This window comes from Epinephelus fuscoguttatus, linkage group LG9 (assembly GCF_011397635.1).
Source record: "Epinephelus fuscoguttatus linkage group LG9, E.fuscoguttatus.final_Chr_v1".
Lineage (NCBI taxonomy): Eukaryota > Metazoa > Chordata > Actinopteri > Perciformes > Serranidae > Epinephelus > Epinephelus fuscoguttatus.
In genome coordinates, this window is record NC_064760.1 from 20,589,612 (window position 1) to 20,615,220 (window position 25,609).

A 25,609-nucleotide genomic window follows, 5' to 3' on the forward strand; every position below is an offset into this window, starting at 1 on the left:
TCACTGGAAGATCTGTGATTGGAAATGTCAACCACAGATCATCCTTTGAGCAATATTGCCATCAAAATGGAATGAAATGCAATCTTTAACTTTGTAGATTTTAACCTGTGGTAACTCCTATCAAAAAAGTCAGAAAGGCAAGAGTGAAGGTGTCTACTATTGTTGAGTTAAGCCTTGTTCAAATATGATACTTCTTCTCAATTGGTCACAGTACGGACCAGGTCAGACTCTTCACCACAAATACATCCATGCTAATTTGAATGCTTAGATTCCTGATATCTCTGAATGCACTACTAACACATTCACAGTGGAATAATCTAGTAAAATGTGTGGCTGGATGTGCAAAGTCGAAGGAGTCAGCAGGGGTGAAGGTCTCTTTAGTCCACCCTTAAATTACTTTATGGCCCTGTTTTTCATCGAAAGACAGGGTTAAAGGTCAAAGCTCAGTCGGCATAACTTAATTAGGAAATGATGCACGTTCGTGTTTACTGCTTGTGCTCAAAGTCATATCAGTGTCTGTTTGTAAAAGATTAATTTCAATGGTCTAAAGGCTAAAATTCATGTGCTGGGGTGGCACTCCCTCCTGACTCCTATCACACTTTCATTGAGTGAATGACCCTGATTTTTATTGGCATCATAAGGGTAACAAGTTTCTTAGACGCAGTAAAGAGCAAGATCAGAGGACTGTGATGGGTGATATCTTAGTGACCTTTTATTAGGTTAGGTGTGGCTAGTATTATCACATGAGCGTGCAGATAATAAAAATGCAGTGAAATGATTTCATGTGGTCAACACAGCCAAAAGAGGGCAGCATTATTACACATGTACTTTATAACTAGTGTCATGCAGCTCAGTGTGTAGCATTGTGAAATTCTTATCTTTGAATCATTGCAGGGATATGTAACTTTATGGGTATTGAAACAATAATCCTTTAATATAATCCGTCAAAGGCCTGAAGAGTGTCTTTAATGTGTATTTTAATTGTCAAACAGGCATAATCACATAAAAGAACAACTTTCACTCCTCATAAATATTTCCAAACACTTGAAGTAACCACCATCTATTTGTCTAAGTGAAATGTTAGATATCAGCAGAAGGATGTAAAGCCAATATTGTGGTGAAATGAATACCACCACCACCACCATGTTCTCATGGTGCTGCCAGCTGTGCTATGTCTGTGGGTCTCACCAGCTGTAACAGCATCTCCATATGGAAAAAACTCTGGCTTCCAGTGGAGCTGCTGTTATCTGTGGAGGGACACCTCTTGTCATCGAGAACCTGCTGGGACACTCTGAAGCTTACAATTCACACATTTCAAAAGTCAGTGGGTTGTGTGCAATAACATCTTTTTACTATTTATACAGTATGTGTTTTTTTATCCTTATTTCTGTACAGGTTGCTGGACGAAATAAAATTAAACTGGTCCTTTAAATCATGTGAAACTGTCTTTCTGTTTTGTTATTGTGTTTTATGCACACAGAAAACAAAAAATGACATTGAGTGACACCACACTTTATCATTAGCCTACATATTATGTGTGTGTATGATATGAAAAGAAAAACGAAAACTACATAAGCAACACTTAAATTGTAAAAATGTACCAGATGTTTTAGTGAAAGTAGTAAATTACTGTTCTTTAGACACTACTGACTTTACACAGAGGCAAAAGAAAACAAAAAGGAGAGCAATCAAAACATATTTGCACTATTAGTTGTTATTTAAATAATACAGTATCAGATACGACTTTAACAGATTTCAAACTGACTTAACAGCAACCCAGAGTATATATACTGGTAATATTATCAGTTTCAATGTGGAGAGTACATAGAGAGTGCAATACTTTTATTCAAGTGTAACACAGGAGGCTTTCAAGATGCATTACATACAGAGGCAAGAGAAAAACATAGTATATCACATGTAAGACTGAAAAACATTACAAGACCTTCATGCTGATATAATGACACCACAAAGGACTAAAATAGAAGACTCTTTTCAGCTTCTGGTTGAGAGTGAAATTTTGGTTGAATTTAAATGAATTGTACGACTATTATAATAGGTCAGGTCAAGTGTTTTATTCTACCGATGTCTTCAAAACTAAAGGACACATCAAAGTCTGACTAAAAATCTTCCCGAGGCACAAAATTCAAACCACAAAGGATGCACATCACCCCGTCTGAGAGATAGACAATATTAACAACATAAAGTCAAGGCGAAACAGAAAGTAACCATGGGTATTACCGACCACATCTGTGTGCAATTAGATACAGCCATTTGAAATTAAAACTAAAACCATGTATAAATATGAAACTAAGAATTCCCATCAGAGGTAAAGGGTTACTGGAAGTTTCACTGACAGGAATAAATGAATGAATGCATTTGTGTCCAAAGGCTATAGGTCAACACATAGCACATCATGATGGCACCATAGAACAGAGCAATACAATTATCTTCTCAGTTTCAGGGTAGAAAAAAAAGTATCTGTGAAAGTATTTTTGGGTTAAAACTAAAGATTGATAAATATTTTTTATGCTACTATACTAAGAGGTTTTAGTTGTATTTAGGATCCCCGTTAGCTGCAGCTATTCCTCCTGGGGTCCTGCACATATTCTTATACAGTGCATATAACATGTAACATTAAAACAAAACGCAACAAAAAGATCGATATAAAATAAAAAAAAAAATATGATAGTAATTATAATAATAATAGTAATCTGACAAAAAATAAAGCAAATTATGGGTAGAAACAGTGAGATAAATCAAAGTGCATCTGCTTTGTTATATTTTACAGGCACATCAGTTAAACACAATTTATTTTGTCAGAAACTTAATTGGTTGCTACTTTTTCTTGTATTTATTCAGGAAATGCTTTTTACAAACAATGTGAATAGCATATTCATGATTACAGACGACAAACTTCCCATTGTGCCCCCTTTTATGTGGCTGAGGGTTATAATAAACATGCACTAGGCTGTCACCGATGCGGCTCTTATCGTGAAAAATATGTGTACCATTTCCGGCGTCCGCGTGCCAACCAGCTATCTCCGGAGGTGTTCACTAACTGACAGTCGGTTCGAATGCTAACCGAGTTAGCTCCCTGCTAACAGGAGTTGGAGCGGTTATACAGTCACAGGTCTGTAGTATTAGACGGCGGCCAGCTGCCAGTGTTTGTGGTGGACTTTAGTTGGCTCTCGTACATTAGGCAACGTCAGCTGAAGAGGGAGTCCTCCCTGAATGAGTGACTCGTAGTGTGTGTGGCTAGCTAGCGAAGAGGAGGGTGGGGACAAAAAAACTTCCCCAGACCTCGCCCAGCCGTTGCTTCATTCCAGCAGGCAGCTACTCTCTTGACGGTGGGAGAGATCCACACCACCTAAACCAGACAGTTATTCAAGGGGAGACCCACGCAGTGGTGTCAACTAAGGGCAAAAAATCAGTAACCATGTTCAGGAAAAACTTGAAGAAGGATCCCGAGCTGTTTCAGAACGTGTCGGAGGGTCTGCGGCGGCTTTACCGGACCAAACTGTTCCCGCTGGAGGACACGTATCGATTCCACGACTTCCACTCCCCTGCACTCGAAGATGCCGACTTCGACAACAAGCCCATGGTGCTCCTGGTGGGTCAGTACTCCACCGGGAAGACCACCTTCATCCGGCACCTCATGGAGCAGGACTTCCCCGGTATGCGGATTGGCCCCGAGCCCACTACGGACTCTTTCATCGCGGTGATGCACGGCGAGCAGGAGGGGCAGATACCGGGTAACGCTCTGGTTGTCGACCCCAAGAAGCCCTTCCGCAAACTCAACGCTTTTGGCAACGCGTTTCTTAACAGGTAAAACTAGGTCCTCAGACCACATTAAAGAGCTTACACTGAGCTATGTGAAAAATGTAATACACTAGGATTATAGGAACTGAGCGATTAGAGCCCTACAGCTATTTATTAATGGGTGATTTAAATGAATATGTTAGGTAAATGTCATGGCTGCCTTGAGATGTCATTAGATAACAGCTGTTTGTTAAGAACCGTATCATGACAACACATCACCCATGGCCATGATTTAAATGCCCTCCCTGCATGTCCTTACATGTACCACTCAGGTAAGTTCACAGTATGCTGTTGCACAATGTTACCAGCAGTCTCAGCGCAAAGACTTTCCCTCTTCCATCATCCTGAGAAAATGTTTTGTGTCAATAGCAATGTGGAAGAGCCACTCTGTGTATGGCAAAGCAGGAAGGAAGGTGCTTTCCAACACCTGACCCCACTCTCTCCTTTTTGTCCTTTCACTTTGGATCAAACCCTGCCAGTTAAAATTGTACCTTGCCCCTCTTCAGGCACCTCCTCCTCGAAGCACCTGGCAGAGCCACTGGCGGTGACAGATCGTTTTGTCCCAATGTCACAGCATGGCCCCAGCATAGAAATAGTTGTAAGTGTTGCTCAGCAACAAGCTGACCTTGCCCTGCCCTCGGATGGAGGTACCACAAGTTTCATACCTCATGGTCATATAAGTGTTCCCTCATCGTTAGAAGCCGACAAGCCAATTCCTCTACCTGTGTGTGGGCCTTATGAAATCTTATCGCAAAGGGTTAAAGGTTTTTGGTGTGACAGTCACTCTTCTTGTAGTTTTGTTTCATCGAATCAGCAGGTGTTCACTGAGACATTTGGCTTATCTGAATTTGTTCCACATGACTGATGAACCAGTGATTATGAAGAAACGTCTAGAGCACAATGACACTTAGGCCTGGTATTCAGCAGGATGTCAAAGTGTTCTCATGGCAAAAACTCAAATGACTCATAAGTGTTGCACAGGTGGGGCTTTCACTGACTAATGCAAGATGAGAAGGCAAAACTTTTGAAATTGTAGAAAAGAACAAAATAAAAGCAGAAGAGAAAGTGAAAGAAACAAAAATAGAACAGAGGGAGAACTCAGAGTCCAAGGTGAGACCGCACAAACCAGGTACTGTGAGTCAGAGCCAGCGTGACGTTTTTTGAAAACATCTTAATCCAATGTATTGTCTGTGGATTTATGATGACATCAGATGGCTGACATGCATTTGTTGATGGTGTCACTTCCTGTAGAGGATGTTGGTATATCCCCTCTCTTCCTGGTGGCCAGTGGTGTCACCCTGCACAGGAATCGCAAGCCAAACAGATGGACAAATAATACACAAATGACTGACTTGTGGACAGACGTAATCTTAATCTGTTATTATGTTGTATTAGTACAAACAAAATCTCAAGTTGACACTTCCCCTGTTAGCCCTATTTCCTGTAATCCATTGAGGTCCTTGCCCTGAATTATGTGGAATATGTTTTATCTTGCATGAGTGTAAGCCTGTGTCAAACTGCATCAGTCAAACTGGGAAAAGTGAAGTCATGCATTTCAGATAAAACGTTTAGAAGAGTGGGGAGGTGTTAGACCTCAGGGGCCTCGATTCACCCCTCTGGAGTTTATTACAGACGTGAGGGGAAACCAGATAAGATTGTGTATAAACAAAGGCTATTGTCCATTGTAGCATCATTTGTCAAACTGTTGGACGCAGTCCTATGATATCACGGGACTTGTGGTTTGAATTCAGGCTCGAGTGGTTTTTCATTGGCTCAGGGAAAGCTCACATGATCATATATGTAACAGAATATGTGTGTATGATGATGACAGCTTTGTGTGTGTAGACCTTATAAAGAATGAATCAGTTGTGATGGCACATACACCAGAGCCGTCCGACAGTTGATTAAAAGTCTGTCAAGAACCAGATCCAGACGCACATTTGGAACTGGGCTGCATGTGGCTCAGACTGGGCCAGTTTTCCACTTTCCTTTGAGGAGGCCAAAAGTATTTGGATTGGCCTTCAGCTGCTGGTTGACTGAATGTGTTTGTACTCATAGATGTAGATATGAAGGATCAGACTGTTAAATATTGACGTGTTTAAGGTGCAGGAGAAAATACCATGTCAGAGGAGCACACAAGGTCTTGCTCAGCGCGATGGTAGCTCCACGGTGTCGCTCTTTAACCACAGTCATTCAACCTGCAGATTAGCCTTTAACTACCGGCCTCAGATAGGACTTAGTCTCTACATAATCAGTTATTTATGAAGAGAGTAAACAGGAATCAGCCATGTGATTCACACACCTACAGTTTGCTCTTGGATTTGGTAAAACCAGAAGTACCAGTGGCTGCTGTACTCTGCCAGCTTGCCAATTTTTATAGCTTTATCATTATTTCTATTTTGAAGCAGCCTTGTTTCAGATTGTGTCTCATAGCATGTGCACTGATTTGCAAATCCTAAATGCTTCCTTAAAAGTAATTCCAGATAGACACGCATATTTCATTGCTCCTGCTTCCTTTTGGTTAAAATACCCCCGCAGTCAGAGGCCCTCGGTGTGTTTGTGCTCTCTGTAAGCCATTAGTCAGTAAAACCTGAGTCAGCAGAGTTTAAGTTCCGCACTGGCCTGCCCTGGCCTATGCTGTCCCGCTCTGTCCTGTCCTGCTCATGGCCTTTCAGTCCAGGACACTGACTCTGCACTTTACTCAGATAGGGGCTGACACATGCACAGCCTTACAGAGCACATAAACAAATACATGAGCACATGTGTGTAGATACAGATGTATGATACATAGATCATTTATTCACACACACACACACAACATTTTAGAGGAAGAAAGCATGGAAAAGTGACAAAGTTGTAACCTCCCTGCCCACATCCCTAGCCCCAGCTACAGCCACCCTGTTTCCTTTTCTCTACAGGAAGTTGAGGTTATGATGTGAGGGAAGGTCATAGGTCAGGTGGTGCGGCAAGAGCGGAAGGCCCTCTTTCATGAGCTGGAGCCAGACCCCCAATCACATGACATGAAGTATTAACCCACGCCTTCTTGCCAGGATCGCAGCCTCACAGAGAAGATGGGGTTTCTCACTTTCTAGAAACATGATCAAGCAGCGATTGATCTCAGATAGCTGAGGGCTCTCGGGGGCCCCCTTGTCTGTCAGGGTCCTCTGTTTCTAAGAATTCCAGCTCCAGTTCATCGGAGCATTTTTTCCTACAAGCTCTCTGTGGAAAATGTCAGGATAGATAGTTAAATGGAAAAGTGGTGCCAAAATTCCAACTAGATATCATACACCACCAGCTATGAGAGGGAGTGGAAAAAAGCCTGTGTGTTTGTTACCTTTGGCAGTCAGTGTTATTGTAATGTAATAGTGTGCATAGGATCACTATGCAAGGAGGCCATCTCTCAAATATCTTTGACTTGTTCATTGTCCTTGGATTTTCCTTTTTCCTCCCTACGTGTGGTAAGGGGTCTCTGTTAGGGTTTGTGGTGTGTATGTGTGCGCATGTGTGTGTGTGTGTGTCTGCCCTCAGTGTGGTTGCAGCAGGAATGTAAAAGCACGGTTCTCCCGGTCTTATGACCCTGTGCCTCTGAGCTCATGTTGTGAGTATCGGTTCAGATTGAGTGAAAGAGCAACAGAGCGAGAAGCAGTACTCTAAGCTGTGGGGTGTCTTAACAGTCCCCTTCTTTGTCCTGAGTGGGACATCGTGGGTTTATGCAAAACCACTCATCCTCCCACGCTTCATAGTGTGTATGTCTGTCTGTGTTTGCGTGAGCGTGTGTGCCTTGGCTGGATTTCTCTTGGAGAGCGGCACTCCCCTTTAAAGTTTAAACCTGTGTGTCCCGGCCTTAAAGGAAAGCATTGTGTAGTGAATTGTGTTACGCTGTGAATGACTCAGGCCTACAGTTCATAACTTATAATGTACTGTCCCAGTGTTTCGCGAACATTCCTACATCAATGGTAACCTCTTACAAGCACGCCACCCACCACCCCCTGCTGTTTGGAAAATCTGACTGAATCATCATGTTGTGTTACTGTTGTTGCAGACCAATAAATGTGTGTGCCATATTTGATAGCATATTGAATATCTTACATTTTTCTATTCTTAGTCAGAGAAAACAAGCAATTTAAAGATGTCACCCTTGACTTAGGAAACTGTGACTGTCATCTTTCACTCTTGGGAAATTAAAGAAACACTGCATAGGATTTAGCGGCATCTAACGGTGAGGACTGCTGATGGTAACCAGCTTAAACTTCTCCCATGTGCCAAACGTGAGATCCCACTTAGGATTCCTTCAGTGTTTATTGTTCAGGAGGTTTTTACCAGATGCTGAATTATCCACAGAGTTCCTGTCCTCTCCAAAACAAGCAGACCAGATGATTTAAACTGGTAAAAACACTGAATAAAGCAGTTTCTAGTTCAGCTTTTTCGATGCTGTTAGGCTTGTAGCAGATGGGCTGTTAGCCCAGCAGCTGGTAATGGGTGCTCCCCTTTTCCCCCTGATATCTTAAGATTCAGATGTTCAGGAGGTTTTAACCAAGAGCTTAATTATCTGCAGAGGACTCTCTCTCTCCTAAACAAACAGACCTGGTGGTCAAACTGGTTAAAACACAGAAGAAAGCAGTATAACATTAAATAATCTGTGTTTTTCTGACATTGCCAGTCATGAAGGGGTTGCTAACTTTGGCGGTTGATGCAAAAACGTGAACGGCCCTTTCTAGAGTCAGGGTTTGGTTTGTCTGTCCTGGACCCCTGTAGAAACATGGCGTACTCTGTGGATGAAGAGCCATATCCAGTGTAGATATAAACGGCTCATTAGGGGAAACATACTTAACATATCACATTTCTGCCAATATGTCTCCCTAATTTCTCCACACTGGACCTTTTAATAGGCAGATGAATCAGTAATTAGAATTCTTGTTAGCTGAAGCCTTCATGTCAAAGTCAAATTATTCACCAGATGTCAGATGTGCAATGTGGGAAAACCCTGATACTTTGGCATTATTATTTTGAAATCTAAGTGGAATTTTTTTACAGGAAGGACTTCTGAAAATGGGGTAGCAGCAGCACCCTGAACCCAAACCTTCCTTTACCTCTACTGCTACTTTGTGTTTCAGCTGTGTGTCTTATCCAGGAAGGGCACTCCACTTAATGCATGAGAGCATGAAGGTTGTTACTGAAAAGCTCCAGAATAATGTCTGTTTAATGCTAAGCTTATGTATAAACACTCTCACCTGACTGGTTTTTGGCGTCTCTCCCACCCTCCCTCTCTACCTCTATGTCTCATACTCTTTGTCTTCTCTTTCTTTCCACTTGCTTTTACTTTCTTTTTCTCCTCTGCCATGCACTGCCATCTCTCATCATTGTATTTTCTTGGCAGGTTCATGTGTGCCCAGATGCCTAACCCCGTCCTGGAGAGCATCAGTATCATCGATACTCCTGGAATCCTGTCCGGAGAGAAACAGAGGATAAGCAGAGGTTAGCCTAACATAAACATCTACACTTTATCCATCTACTCTCTAGTACTACTACTGTTACATAGAGCCACACCCTCTCTGCTCGGAAACTCTGAAATACTGAGCTTGCATGCACGCAAAATGATCACAGGAAGTTACAACTTCAGATATGAAAAGGAAGCATGCTAAGACAACTTACATGCTCTTTATTTGCCCAAGTCGCTCTGGTATTTTTGTTTGGCATGTACTCTACAAAGTCAACTGTAGCAGTCTAGTTCACAGTGTTGTCAAACCCGTATTTAACTCCTAAGGCCCGCGGTTCAGAGCCCAACCTATCAGGTACAGCGGGTGCAAACCACATTGAAGTTCATTTCCTGTCACTGTACCTGTGATTTTCTATGACACCATTCTCTTTCACATCCTTCTTTTTTGTTTTTCTTTCTGTTTTCAGATCAGCCTGTACCCAGGTTTACAATACAAGATAGAATTAACAACAATAATCAAAAACATTTCCTCCATGTAGCTGTGTACCCTCTATTTGTATCATTTATCACTTTATATCTGAGTCATTTCCCTGTGTTAATAAACCAATTCACATTTTTATCCATTTGTCCACATGTTGCAACAACTCTCTGCCCTACAGGGTCACTTCAAAATTGCCACATACACAGTTTTTCTTTTACTTTTGATGATGCTACATAACTCAGGCAGAAGATAACACAGCTGAACACAACTTCTGCTTTTTCTACCTGATCTGAGCCCCTCTAAGAGGAAGCACACGCACAAGTTTTTTTGTGTACTCTAGAGAAAGGATGTGGAGTAAAATGGCAAACATAGGAGAGAGTTTCCCAAGACTGCGCCCCTCCCACCACCTCCTCCACCACTGCCTCACACAGCTAATACAGTCAGTAAATCTGCTCTTTATTACAGAGTCGGATTTCCCACGGCACACAGCAAGAAGGGGGAGAGAGAAAAAATATTAAGACATAGAGCTTAAGTGAAAGTCAGTCAATACATAATTAATTGACAGTTGTTCACATAATTATCATCTTTTAAGGCATTTTTTAAGCAGGAATGACGAACTTTCTCTGTTTTATATCACTATTAACTAAATATCTTAAGAGTTTGGAGTGTTTAAAGCACACAACAAAGCATTTGAACACATTACTTTGGGCATTTGTCTTGTTTTCTGACCTTTCATAGATTTAACAAATAATCAGTTAATGGAGAAAATAGTCATCAGGTTAACTTGGACTGAAAAAATTTAGTTGCAGCCTCATAAGAAGCAGAAGACGAGACGGAAATAGTATGGGTTGGCTGGCAGAGACACTGAAAAGGCCACAAAAGCGTCTGTAAACATGCAAGTGTAAATTACCATCTGATAAGAAGCTCGAGGAAGTGTGTATGAATGAAAAGACTGTCATGTGGAGGTGACCCATTCAAAAAGAGGAGCAGGTGAAATCTTATACCTCATACCTCATTTTTGTGTCTATATATACATACTTTAATATTCATACTCTCCAGAACAGAGAGACATGCACTTCCCGTCTTTCTCAATCCTGCACACCCTCACACACACGTTATCCTTTTAACTGTTTCTATATAAACACATATACACTACTGTACTACCCAGACATACTGTACTCACTGTGTCATATTTAAACAAGACAGGTTGGATTGCAGCTGAGGTGTGACGGGCATGTGTGCATGTGTGTGTGTGTCAGTGCAGACAGCTTTACAATCACATACACTGAAATAGTGTTGTTCATTCATGGACGGTTTGTGATTGCATAACGCTTTGATTTTGGATTCATTTTTTGATGAGGTCAGCAAGTGTGGCTCAGCGCTTGTTCCTTTGTGAAACATCAAGTGTTGAAAACTATAATGAAACTGAATTTGCAGAACTGGTTTGCACCTTCCCATAGCGGCTGCTGCTGATACAGTTAATGCCATTCAGCAAATTTAGCCTGTAGAAAAAAATGCTGCCAGAAGCTTAGTTGCAACTTCTAGACCTTGCGGCTGTAACGTATCCCTGTGTCATTGTTGTAGTAGTTAGACATTTTGGCATCATGTCTGTACACTAAATATGAAGCTGCCTACCTTCACAGATGTTTAGCTTAGCATATCTTAGCTTAGTTTAGCTTAGCATAGACTGTAAATAGGGAAACAGCTGGCTGGTCTGTCTGAAGGTAAAGAAATCAAGTAAACATGAAAATCACTAATTAACATGTTATATCCTGTTGGTTTACTATGAATAAAAACTGAAGTGTGTATACAACAAGTTGCGTTTTATGCGCCAATCTATTCCTTTCAGAGCTGAAAGGTCAATTATTTGATTAGCTGATCGACAGAAAATTAATCCACAAATATTTGGTAATTGTTTATGTCATTTTTCAAGCACACATGCCAAAACTAGCTCTTTTCCCCTTTCTCCAGTCTTAATGCTAAGCTAAGCTAACTATATACCCTGCATGTATAAAGAGAACTGGATACAGCTTTGGAGGCAGGGCCCTGTTCATTCCTCTGAAAGTTGCTCAGTGGCACTGGCAGCCAAAAAAGTTCAACTGCTGCATATGAAATTACCCAGATGATCGGCTCTCCCTCTACACTGTCGGGCCCATAGAGCAGGCGCACTAGAGACTTCCACCGGCTGTGCGACTAACTTCTGGTTAAGCATTCTGCTAACTTGAATGGGGATAAAATGATTCAATCATGCAGCTCTTCTGGACATTCAAAATGTTATCGAACCGAATGGATCAAATACTAACAGTGAAACAAGTCATTTCGGGGGGGTTGTGACGCTCAAAAAAAACTGATCCATTGATTTCCAGACATCTGTTTCACAATGTAAGTCTATGGGAAAGTCTTTTCGGGCCACATGGCATCAAGAAAAGGGTGTAATTCCACTGTTTGGCGACTATAAAAATTGGCTACAATGCTTGGTGCACCTCTCAGGGGACTGATTCATATTTACGGCGCTTAAATGGGATGACATGGTATTGATCCTCTCATCTTACTCTCACCAAGGAAGTGAATGAGTGTATACGCTAAATTATTTAAAAGAAAATGTGTCTTCTAAAATTACCAGATTTTAGATTTCTCAACAAGACAAGTAACTTTACAGCCTGGTATTTCAACTTCTCTGCTGTCCGTCAGTGATTGGCACATTATTATGAGGCCTGTCCAAATTTGTCATGAGTCCTCGGCTGTATCCCTACATGTCTATGCACATGGTAGAGACACAGCAGTTGTTGATGCTGTGTGCTATAAGTAAGCCTAAGCTCGAGCAGCTGTCTCTCTGTCTGATTCCCTGACTTGTGTTTAAAACAGACTTGAGAGAGAACGACTCAGCTGGCTCCCACAGGGATCTTGGACTTTAAGTATTCCCCCTTTATCCCCCTCTACTTTCACATTTTGTCATGCACACAAACAGGCTCAAACTCCTGTTTGTCTAAGGTGTTTTCCTGTGTTGGTGTTTGTTTTTGTTCTTTCACTTTTACTCAACCCCCGTCATTCTCTCACTCTCTGTTCTTGTTTTATCTATATATGACAGTCGGATTCTGTCCATCTACTGTATCTCTCTGTATCTCTCTTTTGTATACATGTGCTCAGACACAGACAAAAGCCAGCTATGTTGGAATGCATGTGCAGCAGATCTGCCGCTGATTGTGCGATAGCCGAGATGAGCTCTCGGAGCAACTGCATTCTTCTCTGATCAGATGACACACAGACGTTAATCAGAACCATAATTCTCTCTTCCTTCCTCAGTTTCTTGAGGAAAAGGGAAGCTTAGTCATTTGAATTAGTCCTCTTGTTTCTCAAATGACCAAAGGAAGTGAGTAGTAGGGCAAGTTTCTGTACTCCAGCTCAGGCTCGACACATTTTAGAGTAATCGTCATCTGTGTGACACTGCGTAGCATTTTATCCTGTTCTCCTGTCTGTCTCGAATGTGCTCTCTGTTGGTTCCTGTTCTGTCTGTCATTAAAATCGAGCTTGTTTCTTATCAGGCACATTGCTGGAATATGAGGTCATTTCATTCTTGATGCATGCTATACATAGACTAGATTTTCAACTAGATTTTGAAACTGTCTTAACCTTTATACAGCTCTCATGCTGTCCCAGTAAAGCTAGTTAATAGGTAACTTGGGGGGAAATAGTCCTGCCTCTTGAAAGCTCTTATCTAAACATCAATGGATCAACATGACTTGGAATATGGACATAGAACCCACAATTAAAACCTGCCCACATACAGTTATTGACTGATTAGAGCCATTTAACTCTTTGTAGGTTGAACTCTTGTATTTTTCCACACTAACATACCTGGTGTAGTATTTGTAAAAGCAGCACCAATGCAAAATATGAGACATGCTTTCAGACTGACAAGAAAGAGAAATCTAAATGATACAAATAATCCATTTTTTTCCATCTTTATTAAAACATTTTTATGACATTGCCATGTCAGTTACAACAGCATAATAAAATAATTAAACACTTGAAAGATATTAAGAGCTAACGAAACTAAAACTGCCTGTGTAAATACACATTTTTTCAAACCTTAAAGATCAGTGTATCTATTGATTACTGTTCCAGTCCAGTGTCGATGACAATTAATTTTAAGTTACTGCACATGCTGGTGGGGTACGTCAGTGTACATGTTCCTCTGTTACAGGCTCCATTCTGAATTGAATCTCACTCAGCTGATTACCAAAACAACAAGACATAAAGATATTACATTGACAAATAATCTTTACAAGTACTTTGGAGTATTGGCCCAAGATATCAGTGAACACTGTGCAGTCACATGTGTTAGGTAAGACAGCATTAAAACAAGTAAAGGCAAAATTATTACTAAAAGAAATGTCCGACTCAGACAACAAAGAAACAGAGTGGTTGACATGACAGGGCATGTTAAATCTGAATACTCCCTGCCCTCACTCACATTGTGTAACAGTAATGCAGCATCCTTTTAAGGCAGTTTATTCCCAACATAGCTTGTTTGTTGTATTCTTAGTATTTATCCTTATTTTTTATTCTTATTTCTGAAATTCATTTACTTTCCTCATTTACTTAAATGTCCAGTGTGTAGATTTAGGGGCATCTATTGGCAGCAATGGTGTATAATATTCTTTACTATGTTTTTATTAGTTTATACTCACCTGAAAATAAGAATCATTGTTTTTTTTGTTACTGTAGGATAAGCTGTTAATATCTGCATACAGAGTCCACCATGTTGTTCTACAGTAGCCCAGAATGGTCAGAACCAACGTTGACTCTTGATAGGGCCATTCATGTTTTTGTGTCCATCACCGTAGTTCTTGTACAGGCTTGGCACACGAGAGAAGTTTCAGTTCCGCACCCTCACCGCTAGATATCAATTAATCCTACACACTGGACCTTTAATTTGCCGGATTTTATTTGCGTGAATCCTAAAATGTTTTGATCCTGGTTCAGTCATGTAAAGCAAGTTTTTCATTAATATTATTTTGTAAAGCTAATGTCAGGTAGTTGTTTCCAGTCTAAATACATACAAGATTAAATGTTACTCTGACCTGATGTCAGTCAGTCATTCAGCTCAGAGAGGGGAAAAATGCAGTGATTCAACTGTAAACAAAGCCAGTAACAGAGCAGTGGTGCAGGCCATTAGGGCACAGCAGTGTCTGTGCTGTTCCCATTTTTAAACACACAACCTCTTTCCCTTTTCTCTCTGCAGGTTATGACTTTGCTGCCGTGCTGGAGTGGTTTGCAGAGCGCGTGGACCGCATTATCCTCCTGTTCGACGCCCACAAGCTGGACATCTCCGACGAGTTCTCAGAGGTGATCCGAGCTCTGAAGAACCACGAGGACAAAATGCGCGTGGTGCTGAACAAGGCGGACCAGATCAGCACCCAGCAGCTGATGAGGGTCTACGGAGCGCTGATGTGGTCTTTGGGAAAAATCATTAACACACCTGAGGTAAAAACCATTAGAGCCTCACATTTGTGCCTCTGTGGAATCCACAATGTTAACTAAATGGACAACATTTCAATCTCAGTCAGATCATGGACTGAAATCTTAATGTTTTAGGAAAATGTGACTTGTAGGTGAGCCTGATCAGAAGTCAGATGACTTTTCCCAGGATGCCGTCATTGAATAGTGACAGATTTTAAGATTATTCTTTCTAATGTTCTCAGTTTGTCTTGTAACAAAAGACAGTGTAAAAAAACTTGTGCTACCTGATATCATGTGACCCAGCTTGTCTTATGATTTTCCCCTGACTGTTTGGTTAATGTTTGATCTGCAATATTCATAAACCGATCCCAGAGAAACCTTTGGATCATGCAGAAAATTATTCATTGACTTTGAAAGTGCATTGTATTGTGAAGCTTCTCTACAGAGTGTGAAGCAACGAACACATTTTAAATTTATGTTGTTGCCTCACTGTCAACCTCACAGCGTTGTCACACATCCTGTTTGTCTATTTTAAGTATGAAAATGTATTTTTGTATCTGTTTAAACATTCTTGTCATTTGACTTGTGAAAGAATTTCCTCTGGTGTGGGTGTGGGCAGTGAAGTGTAACCTGATGAACAGCGATGATTAAAGGAGGTTAACTTGTGCAAACTTTATTCCAGGTGGTACGCGTGTACATTGGGTCGTTCTGGGCCCAGCCCCTATTGGTGCCAGACAACAGGAAGTTGTTCGAGGCCGAGGAGCAGGACCTGTTCTTAGACATCCAGTCGTTGCCACGTAACGCAGCTTTACGCAAACTCAATGACCTCATCAAACGAGCACGCCTTGCCAAGGTAGGCATTAATAAGACTGAGAGTCTACAGGCAAGCTAGCAGCTCTGTGAGCCACAGCAGTGCTTTGAGCTTAATGCTAACAGTGACAATGCTAACATGCTTATTTTCACAGATATAATGTTAACCATCTTACTTTAGAGTCTTAGCATGCTCACATGTGCTAATTAGCATTAAACACAAAGTACAACTTTGATGAGGATGTCATTAGTTTTGCAAGTATTTGGTTAAGTATTGGACTAATAAACATTTTGACCTGATGGAGGCATTAGGTGAAAGGTCACTGCAATTTATCCTGAGGGGGACATGAATGTCTCAGCCAAATGTCTCAGCAATCTATTATGTATTTTTTGAAGGATTCCACTTAAAACCACAAAGGTAAGTTGCTAAAAAAAACCCTGATTAAAAAGCTGCATCAATGCATCTTATTTTCACTCTCATTCTCTCAGCACTACACCCCGTCCTTCAGCCCCACATGAAGGGGATTGCACAAAAAATGTCCTGTTTTCAGCTTTGTTTGTATTTAATTTTCTAAATAACTAAAGGTGGAAGTGAGCACAATCATAAGTCTGAAGATTAGAGAAATGTGATGAACCGATAACCTTGTAACACTTACAAGAAGGGAAGAGGGATGATCTGTTATTTCTGCTACCAGGCTATTTCTGGGTATTTCATAAGTTCCCAACTTTAAAAATCCCTGCCGCACATGTTTGAAGACACTGTTTGAAGTACAACTTATGTCCGATAGGTTTTTTCCATTAACAAAACAATCTTGTGATGCATCTACTCCTTCTACCTCATTGAAAAACCCCTCCTTTTTAACTGCTGGACAAAAGATGTCTCCCAGTTAACTGAGAGGTCCTCATTCTCACTGTTTGTGTCCTGGAGGCTTCATGTTTCCACATCACGCTTGTGTTAGCGAAGATTTTTAAAGTTCAAATTAGGTATTAACAATACAAACACAGCAATTTATGAGGGCAGTTGACTCCCAGTCATCCCATTCTTAATAAACATACACACCAATGCCTCCATGTGCTTGTTGTGATGACAGATTTTACCAAATTGACAAAGACTAAAACTTCAGATTTTTCCTGTATACTTTTTTATTTTATTTTAGTTAGCTTTGTGGGTACACAATTTCATTTCAGTTAGTTTTTGTTTTTTTCTAAGGTCTAGTTTTTTTTTTTCCAGTTTCAGTTATTTAAAATGTTTTGTTCACACCTTGTTTTAGTTTTAGATATAAGTGCTATGTGGAACTGCAGCGGTTTGTGTCACATGAGAGAGCGAACAAGAGCGAGTGTATCGATACTGCGGAAGATGAGTATTAAAACCGTAAAAATATTCAGAACCGTTATTTTTGACAGAATAACAATAGAGTGAAGCTTCAGCATCCAAGTAAAGTAACAATAAGCAAGATACATTTTTTGACTGGAGGGATACTTAAAACTTATTTTTGGTAGCATCAGAAAGCCCCTGATTGAGATGATGATGACATGTGAACTGTTTTTGGGGGACTCTAGTCAGGTCTCTCCTTCGGTATTTTACTCCAGACTCAAATCCATAGAGGATATGTGCCTTCGAACACCAAACTCAGTTTATTCAGTCAGTTCATGAAGTAGTTTCCACAGAAGCTCAGTTCAGTAATCACTCATAATACGTCTGTCCTGTTTCCTTTATGGTGTCCAGGTGCAGGCCTACATCATCAGCTCTCTAAAGAAGGAAATGCCGAGTATGTTTGGAAAGGATTCCAAGAAGAAGGAGCTGATAGCCAACCTGGGAGAGATCTATCACAGGATCGAGAAGGAGCAACAGATCTCTCCTGGTGACTTCCCCAACATGGCCAGGATGCAGGTAGAGATAAATTTAAAAGGAAAAAAAAAAAGATAAATTGAGTGATAAATGGAGCCACATACACAGCAGACTTTGAGTGTTAGATACTTGATGAAATAACAGCTTTAACTCTATTTTGGGGTGTTATATAAAGTGTTAGATACAGGTTCAGAGTAGTATGACCTTCTGACCTTTACTCTCTTCACATCTCTGCCCTTCTTTCCTGCCCTTGCCCTCCAGGATGGGCCAGGACGGGGATGAGATTTATTTTTCCTGGTTTGTCAGGAAATCCTGCTTCTTGTACGCTACACCCATCGGTAGCCATTGACTGATCTATTTCTATCACCAATTCCTGTTTTCTCTCCACTTTCAGGAGCAGCTGAACGGTCAGGACTTCTCTAAGTTCGCATCGCTGAAGCCCAAGCTGCTGGAGGCTGTGGAGGACATGCTCGCCAACGACATCGCCCGCCTCATGGCCATGGTGCGCCAGGAAGAGGCCGCCATGCCCAGCCAGTCTGTCAAGGGCGGAGCCTTTGAGGGAACCATGAGTGGCCCCTTCGGTCACGGCTACGGAGAGGGCGCCAGCGAAGGCATCGACGAGCTCGAGTGGGTGGTGGGTCGCGACAAGCCTACATATGATGAGATCTTCTACACCCTCTCTCCCATCCACGGCAAAGTGTCCGGCGCCGCGGCCAAGAAGGAGATGCTTAAGTCCAAGCTGCCCAACACGGTCCTGGGAAAGATCTGGAAGCTAGCAGACGTGGATAAAGACGGCCTCCTCGACGAGGAGGAGTTCGCCCTGGCCAACCACCTCATCAAGGTGAAGCTGGAGGGCCACGAGCTGCCGTCAGCGCTGCCTGATCACCTTGTGCCCCCGTCAAAACGTGGGACAATCATGGAGGCCTAAAGGAGGAGGAGGAGGAATGGGAGCAGCAAGGAGATGAGCCATGTCAACGCTTTACATCACCTTCAGGACTCGGCAGACAAAAGTCCGACTGCAAGCATGAACAGCGTCATCCTCCATCAAGCTGTGAGTCTCCAGGCTTCCTGACACACCAGGAGGAGGTGTCGCTGTGATCTTTTTCACCAGAGAGAGACTGGAGGGGTTTGGGGGGAGGTGGGAGGGAGGGGAGGGGAGGTCCATCTTTGTGCAGTAGGAGAGAATATTTAGGTATCTATTACAAATAAATGGAGAGAGTGAGGGAGGGGGGTGGGGGGTGGGGTGGGGGGGGTGTGATTTGCAAACCGCTGAAAGGACATTACCGTATCATCAACTAACAGATAGATGGAGGTTGCATGACGGGGCCGAACATGGATTTGTGCATCCTGTGTAAAAGATGTCTTCTAAGTATACAGTCCATATTATTATATGTTGATCCAAAGAAATATAGTTTTTTTCCATTTGGAGAGAGAAAGAGGAAATAAATCGAAACAGCTGTTAGAATTGTTTTATCTATATTTTTGTATTTCCTGACTGTTAACTTTGACTCTTTCCAAATGCTTCCCTTTTTATTATTTTGCCAGATAATTAAAAAGGAGTACTGTACCATCTGACTCATTTGGTATGTGGATGTTTATTGATTTTTTCCAATGATACATGACATTAATTGGATTGACATGTTTGACGCACAGAGGAAAGACACAGTAATTAAAGTTGGGACAATCAGAGCTTTTGTGGCTTTAATTTGTAGTCACAGTTTGTCAGTGAGGGTCACGCCAAGGACTGTGTCACGCTGAGGTCATCCCTTTTATTCCTTTTATTTTGAAATGTCCTCATTTGTGATAGTTTCATTGAAGTGTGACGCCCTCTGTAGGACACAAAGAGTCACTGTCAGCCCTGCCACGGGACATATAAGGCCATTTGCCCATGACACGAGTCCCCTCTGCATATTTCTGAGGGCAAATTGAAAACAGCAGTGGAGGGAGACACTTGTGACTTTTTCTGGAGCTTTTTTAAGAACACATGGAGACAATTTACAGAGCCAGAAACTCACTCCAGGCTCAAGCAGACGAGCACAAATCATAAACAGAAAGACAGGAAGCTGTAGCTTTATTAAAGTCACATCTGGAGTCTGAATAGAGATCTAGCAGACTGCTTATAACGTCACTCTACATTCACCTTGTTAACCTGCACTATTATATAACCTGAGCAAGTCCAAGTCTGCTCTGACGTCTGTTTGCATAATTCAAATGTACGTAGGTGCAAGAAACTGAAATGCAAATCAGATGCACCTCAATGTTAGATGGTGAACCTTGCAGCAGCCAGGTGACTGATGCAAGGCCAAGAATGATGTAAACACATTCCCATACTGTATCTTAAACTACATGTATGTTTACATTTTTCCCACATCTGTGCCTCTGTCTCAACATCACCTGGTTGTTTTCAGCACCAGTCGTCCTCTGTAAAACACAATGTGATTCTCCACGCTGCACTCAGAGTCATGCGTCTCTCCCTCAGCAGCAGCACACTCAGCCCTGCGTGGAGACTCATTAAAATTCTGCACACTGACTCACTGGGTTATCAGTCAGCGTCAGACACACATGATGCTCACCAGCTGGGTTTTTTTCCCCACAGTTGCGGCAGATTTCATCTTTGATAAAGTCCAGAGGCGCTCTCTTGTGTCTTGATCAGTTATTGCAGGTATTGTGTTTCGATAAACTCATGTAAGGGCCAGTTGTAACATTATGCACTGTATGGTTATGGACTGTCTTTGCCAAAACAGCAGCAGCACTTATAACAGCATTTCCAAACCTTTCTCTGTTGTGATACTTCGTGATCCCCTTGTGTCACAGCTGTGGATCAAAGTGTCATTTCTCTTCTTGGATTGTTTCATTTGAAGGATTCATGAAGCCTCAAGAGGTGAAATTATCCAGCATTTTGATACACACACACACACACACACACACACACACACACAAAAATGCAAAAACTATTTGTGTGAATCTGGTGACTTTACTTTTTATTAATCTATGAGCAGTGTCATAGTGGATGGTACACGTAGGTATAATGGGTATACCCACCTCTTATTCTGCCCATTTATGCCTACCTCATCAACCACCACTATACCACTGCCCCTGACTACACCATAGATTGGTGATGCTCAGTTTATGGCTCTCAGAATAAACTGATTCTCACTGGGGTATTTTGAAAACTTTGAATAAGCATCAAAACAGAGCTTATCAATGAAACAAAGTGCCAGGGTAGGTTTCCCCCATCCAAAGAAATAAAGCCATTCAAAAGACTTTTCCCCAAATTCGAGAGAAGAGGTCCAGACTAAAGCATCGGTCCTGAGCCAACAAACAAATCCTGGAGGGCGATACCTTACCAGAGTGGACTGGGTTTGAGTCTGACCCAGGGTCTTCCCCTCTCTCTCCCCTTTCATGTTAGTTTCTAACAATCAATAAAGCATGAAAATGCAAAAAAAAAAAATCTCTTAAATAAAGAAATCCTTTAAGTTTCTGTTAAAATGTTGTAAAGCACTGACTGTCTGTTGCATGTTATATGCTTTCAAGCATTTCTGTAGTTTACTGTAGTTTATGTTATGTTATGTTATGTTATGTTATGTTACGTTATGTTATGTTATGTAACCTTACAATTGGTTGAAGTATCAATATATATGTTTGGTATCTTAAAGAAAAACAATAAGTAAACTAATGCATTGAATTGTAGTCAAAATCATCGTGTTTTACTTTTTACAAAAATATATTTTCTTCAATAGAATTTCAAGAAACAACAGATACACAACTATGTCAATATACAAACACGCACACGACAAATAAAAAATACATTAAAATACTTAAAAAAAATATAAATAGAAACTAAAATAAGATAAATTTAAAAACTAATAATAATAATAATAATAATATATGGCACTTTTCTTGATACTCAAAGATGCTTTACAGATAACAAGAACAACAACAAAAAACAAACAAAAGAAAAACAAACAAAAATGAAATAATCCATTAGGAGGGAAACAATGCAGAGAGCCAGAAGAAGAAGAACACAGTGTTTTAGAGATTATAAGCGATTTACAGTCCAGCAGGGGTGGCAATTTGTGAAGATTCTTGACTATGTGATCTACACTTACATTATAATTCAACATCTTTCTCTGCATCATTTCAAACAGTGACTTCTGTGTTTTCCCCTTTTTGTCTGATCTTGTGGAAATAAGTGCTGCAGCTTCAGTTTGTGACGAGCATTACTACTGACAGCATTAGATAATTTACAGCTGGCAGCAGCTTCAGGGTTCCTCTTGTTCCGCTCTGATAATACATTGACAGAAAGTTGCTTGAATGCCCACAGTGGTGTGAAGTGACTGTGCGTCCCTGTGTGTGTTTGGATAGCTGTGTCACTCCCCCACTGCATGTATGTCTCTCCTATACAGTGTTTCCTTTTTCCTGTCGTCCTCTGTTAGGACGTCACTGTCTTTTTCCCTCTTCCCTCCGTTTCTTCCACATGTTTACAGCAAGCAGCTTTTCCCCTGTTTTTCTGCGTCTTTGTTCTTCCTCTGTTTCCCTGTCACTCCCCTCCGACTCCTTCTCTTTACCCCCTTCTCTCTCACACACACTTCTATGTCTAAAAATAACCCCACCCAGCCCCCCTGACACACTGACCCCTGCAGGTAGTTGACTGGGTCAGGCTTATATAACGCAGTCATGTGGAGGGAGTGCAAACTCTCAGAGACAGGTGAGGAATGAGGCACCTGTGTGTGCGAGTACAAGTACATATGAGTAAAAGTACACTGTGAAATCATTGCACTTCAAGTGTAACAAACCCATAGATGCAACTGTGGTTAATACAGTGGAGCTTTAACCACCCAAAAACCCCTAAAGGATCATAAAAAACAGTGTCTAATGTTGAAGTTTTAACTAAACATGCAGGATTAAACAGTTTGTCTGTGGTTTGACAAACTTCTCAACTGCTCAAGCTGCATTCAGTGACCCTAAAAACATCTGGAGATCAAATTAAAAAACGCAGCAGTCACATGAGAAGGTGACATTTTCATCTTTTTCGAGCAGCAACATAATATCACAGAGAGTCAATAAATTAAAAGGACAAGAGTTTATTTTTTGGATACAGAACAAATCAGAGCAACAATCAATTGACATCCATTCTTTTTAAATAACTGCCTCAAGAGCCTGAAGCACAGATTCACATTTTTAGGGAAAGACGAGGATGAAGACGGAATCAAAGACAGGAGAGGAGGACGAGGGAGATAAGTGCTAAAAAGGAGTCTGATTACCAGCAAGACATTGACCCCGTTTGTGTGGCGTGGAGAAGAGTTGCTGTGGTTTCATATTGAACTGGCATTACAGCAATGTGACAACAAGTGTGTTTGCATTGAAGCTCGATGTTTCGGAGGTAACCGAAGGGTAGATATGGACCTTTTTTATCAGTGAGGACATAAATAAACAGAAAACCTCACATTTACTTTAAGATTTTGGAGCAACAGCCAATAAATTGCCTATCAAACGATCAATCTGTCTTAAAAACAGCATCATTGGGGTGAGTCTTGTCCATCCCAGTCTGTTTCAAGGTTTGAACGTCCAGGAAGTCTCATGAGGTAGGCTGACATGCAGTTTGGGGCTCAAAAAACTGGACAAAAAGTCTCTGTCATGTGGTGTCTCCACTGATGATAAAGTTTATTTCATGTGCTTCAGGCTCAGCAGGGCGGCCTGGCTGCTGGTCGAGGTGCTCCGAACATCTCCTGGGAGGCGTAGGTGATGTAGAGGAAGCCGTCGGTGTCTCTGTGGCGGGAGTAAACCTCCCCCATGCTGGAGGACATGCAGGACATGCTCTTCTCTGCCACCAGGAGGAACAGAGCCTGAGTGGACTCCAAGGCAATCTTATTCCTGAAAGAAAGACAAAGACAGTTGGAGAGGTGGATGGAAAACAGCAGATGATTTTAGGACAAAGGAGTACGAGGGAGGAAGAGAGAGAACAATAGCAGAGCTGACAGCTTCGGGGGAGAATGGGGAGATAAGGGAGGGTTGGAGTGAGAAGGAAAGAGCTAGAAAACTCAAGCTGGCTGAGAGAAAGTCTGTTGATTCTACGAGCACATGGTGTCACAAATCATTTACCTGAGCAGGCAGAGGAACTGACCCAAGGTGAGCTCGAAGGGAACCAGGAACTTTGTTTTGTCCAACAGGGGGAGAGTCTTTTCACGGATGTAACGCTCAACAATCACCTGAACACAGAAACACTCATCAGGGGTCAGCTGGTGGTGCGTTCACATGCCATAGAAAGTTTAAAACTGGCTTTATGTGTGCATGGAAACTTACCGGCAGTTTGTTGGGGAATTTAGTCCGAATGCTGCACACTTCATCTTTTCTTGTTTCTGAAAAGAAGTAAAGTATTTTATACACTTTGTAAAATCAGCATCAGCACATTATGAGGTCATGCAAGTAACAAAATGTGACTTACCGAGGCATTTCCTTTGCTTAAAGGGCATCATTTCCATTGATTTCTCATAAGGAGCCATGTTTAATTTGAAGCTTTGGGCGGTGTGCAGAGACCAGCGGTGATGGAGGCGGTGCGGCGGTCTTGCCCGGGCTGACGGTGAAGTCCCCTCGGGTGGAAATCAGCAAACCCCACTGAGCTGCTGAGACCACTGGTGTTTTATAGCAGACAGGAGCAGGGAGGAGTCAACATGTGACACCAACACACACTGACACACTCCTCGTCCTGGTGGGCAGTGTGTGTGGATGCAGATTCACACATACTAGTTATCTCACAGGGCATTCTCACACATACTGGTGATATTGGGCGCCACTGTCACGTACACATTCGTAATGGGGGGTACGAATATGAAGACAGGAGTGTAATGAGGGCAGCCCACCATGTGAGGAACATAAACACCACATGATGTTCAGACAAACAGGGACTCCAGACGGACCTGCTGCCATCTTCATCATGACACGTGACCTTTGACCTCACTGCCACATTACAGTTGTCACACTATTGTTTCATCAAATTTGAGAACAATCATAGTCAATAGTTACACTCACTGGAGTGATGATGTGAGTCATTATTCCACACTGCAGTGGTGAACGAAGTATTCAGCTCCTCTACTTATGTAAAAGCACCAATACCACCCTGTGAAAACACTCCGCTGCAGTTAAAATGTTACTTACGTAAAAGTATGTGAGTATGATCAGGAAAATGATACAAGATTACAAAATCAGTACGGATCTGATTAATAATACAGAATATAATCAACAAAATGTAGATTAAGTTAGAACTTTATTGATCCTCAGGGGCATGGACGGTTTACTCAATGGTCCTACTGGGAAAAAGCCGAGGGGGCAGGAGGCCCCCCTAATCTTCACCAGCAAATTGTCACTCAAATCAACACATATTGACCAGAAAGAGACTCCGAATGACCACAAAGAGACATAAAAAGACCAAAGAGATGTAAAGGCACTGAAAAGAGACACATAGTAATTACAAAAACTGGCAAAACAACCACAAAGAGAGACAAAACTACTACAACGTGACACAAAAAGACTCAGATTTATTCCAATAAGATAGAAAATGACCTAAAAGAGACCCAAATACCTACAAAAAGACACAAAATTACCTCAAAGAGACACAAAACAACTTCAGAAAGACACAAAACAACCACAAGGACACACAAAATGACTTCAAAAAGATACAAAATGACCTTAAAGAGACACAAAATTACAAAAAAAAGACACAAAATTACTACAGGGAGACACAAAATGACTT

General features: G+C 41.5%; 2 protein-coding genes across 2 annotated transcripts; one reads left to right on the forward strand and one right to left on the reverse strand.

Annotated features, from left to right (window-relative positions):
* The first annotated feature begins 3,024 nt into the window (after positions 1 to 3,024).
* On the forward strand, positions 3,025 to 19,434 carry ehd1a (EH-domain containing 1a). Its single transcript, XM_049585051.1, has 6 exons — positions 3,025 to 3,825; positions 9,197 to 9,294; positions 14,983 to 15,224; positions 15,883 to 16,053; positions 17,737 to 17,901; positions 18,254 to 19,434. Exons 1-6 carry the CDS (start codon positions 3,437 to 3,439, stop codon positions 18,785 to 18,787), a joined length of 1,599 nt encoding a protein of 532 aa, XP_049441008.1. The 5' UTR covers positions 3,025 to 3,436; the 3' UTR covers positions 18,788 to 19,434.
* A 3,505-nt stretch (positions 19,435 to 22,939) lies between these two features.
* On the reverse strand, positions 22,940 to 24,459 carry map1lc3cl (microtubule-associated protein 1 light chain 3 gamma, like). The gene is made up of 4 exons (XM_049585053.1): positions 24,305 to 24,459; positions 24,163 to 24,218; positions 23,962 to 24,068; positions 22,940 to 23,733 (listed from the first exon to the last, which is right to left on the reverse strand). Exons 1-4 carry the CDS (start codon positions 24,360 to 24,362, stop codon positions 23,544 to 23,546), a joined length of 411 nt encoding a protein of 136 aa, XP_049441010.1. The 5' UTR covers positions 24,363 to 24,459; the 3' UTR covers positions 22,940 to 23,543.
* Positions 24,460 to 25,609: the final 1,150 nt, after the last annotated feature.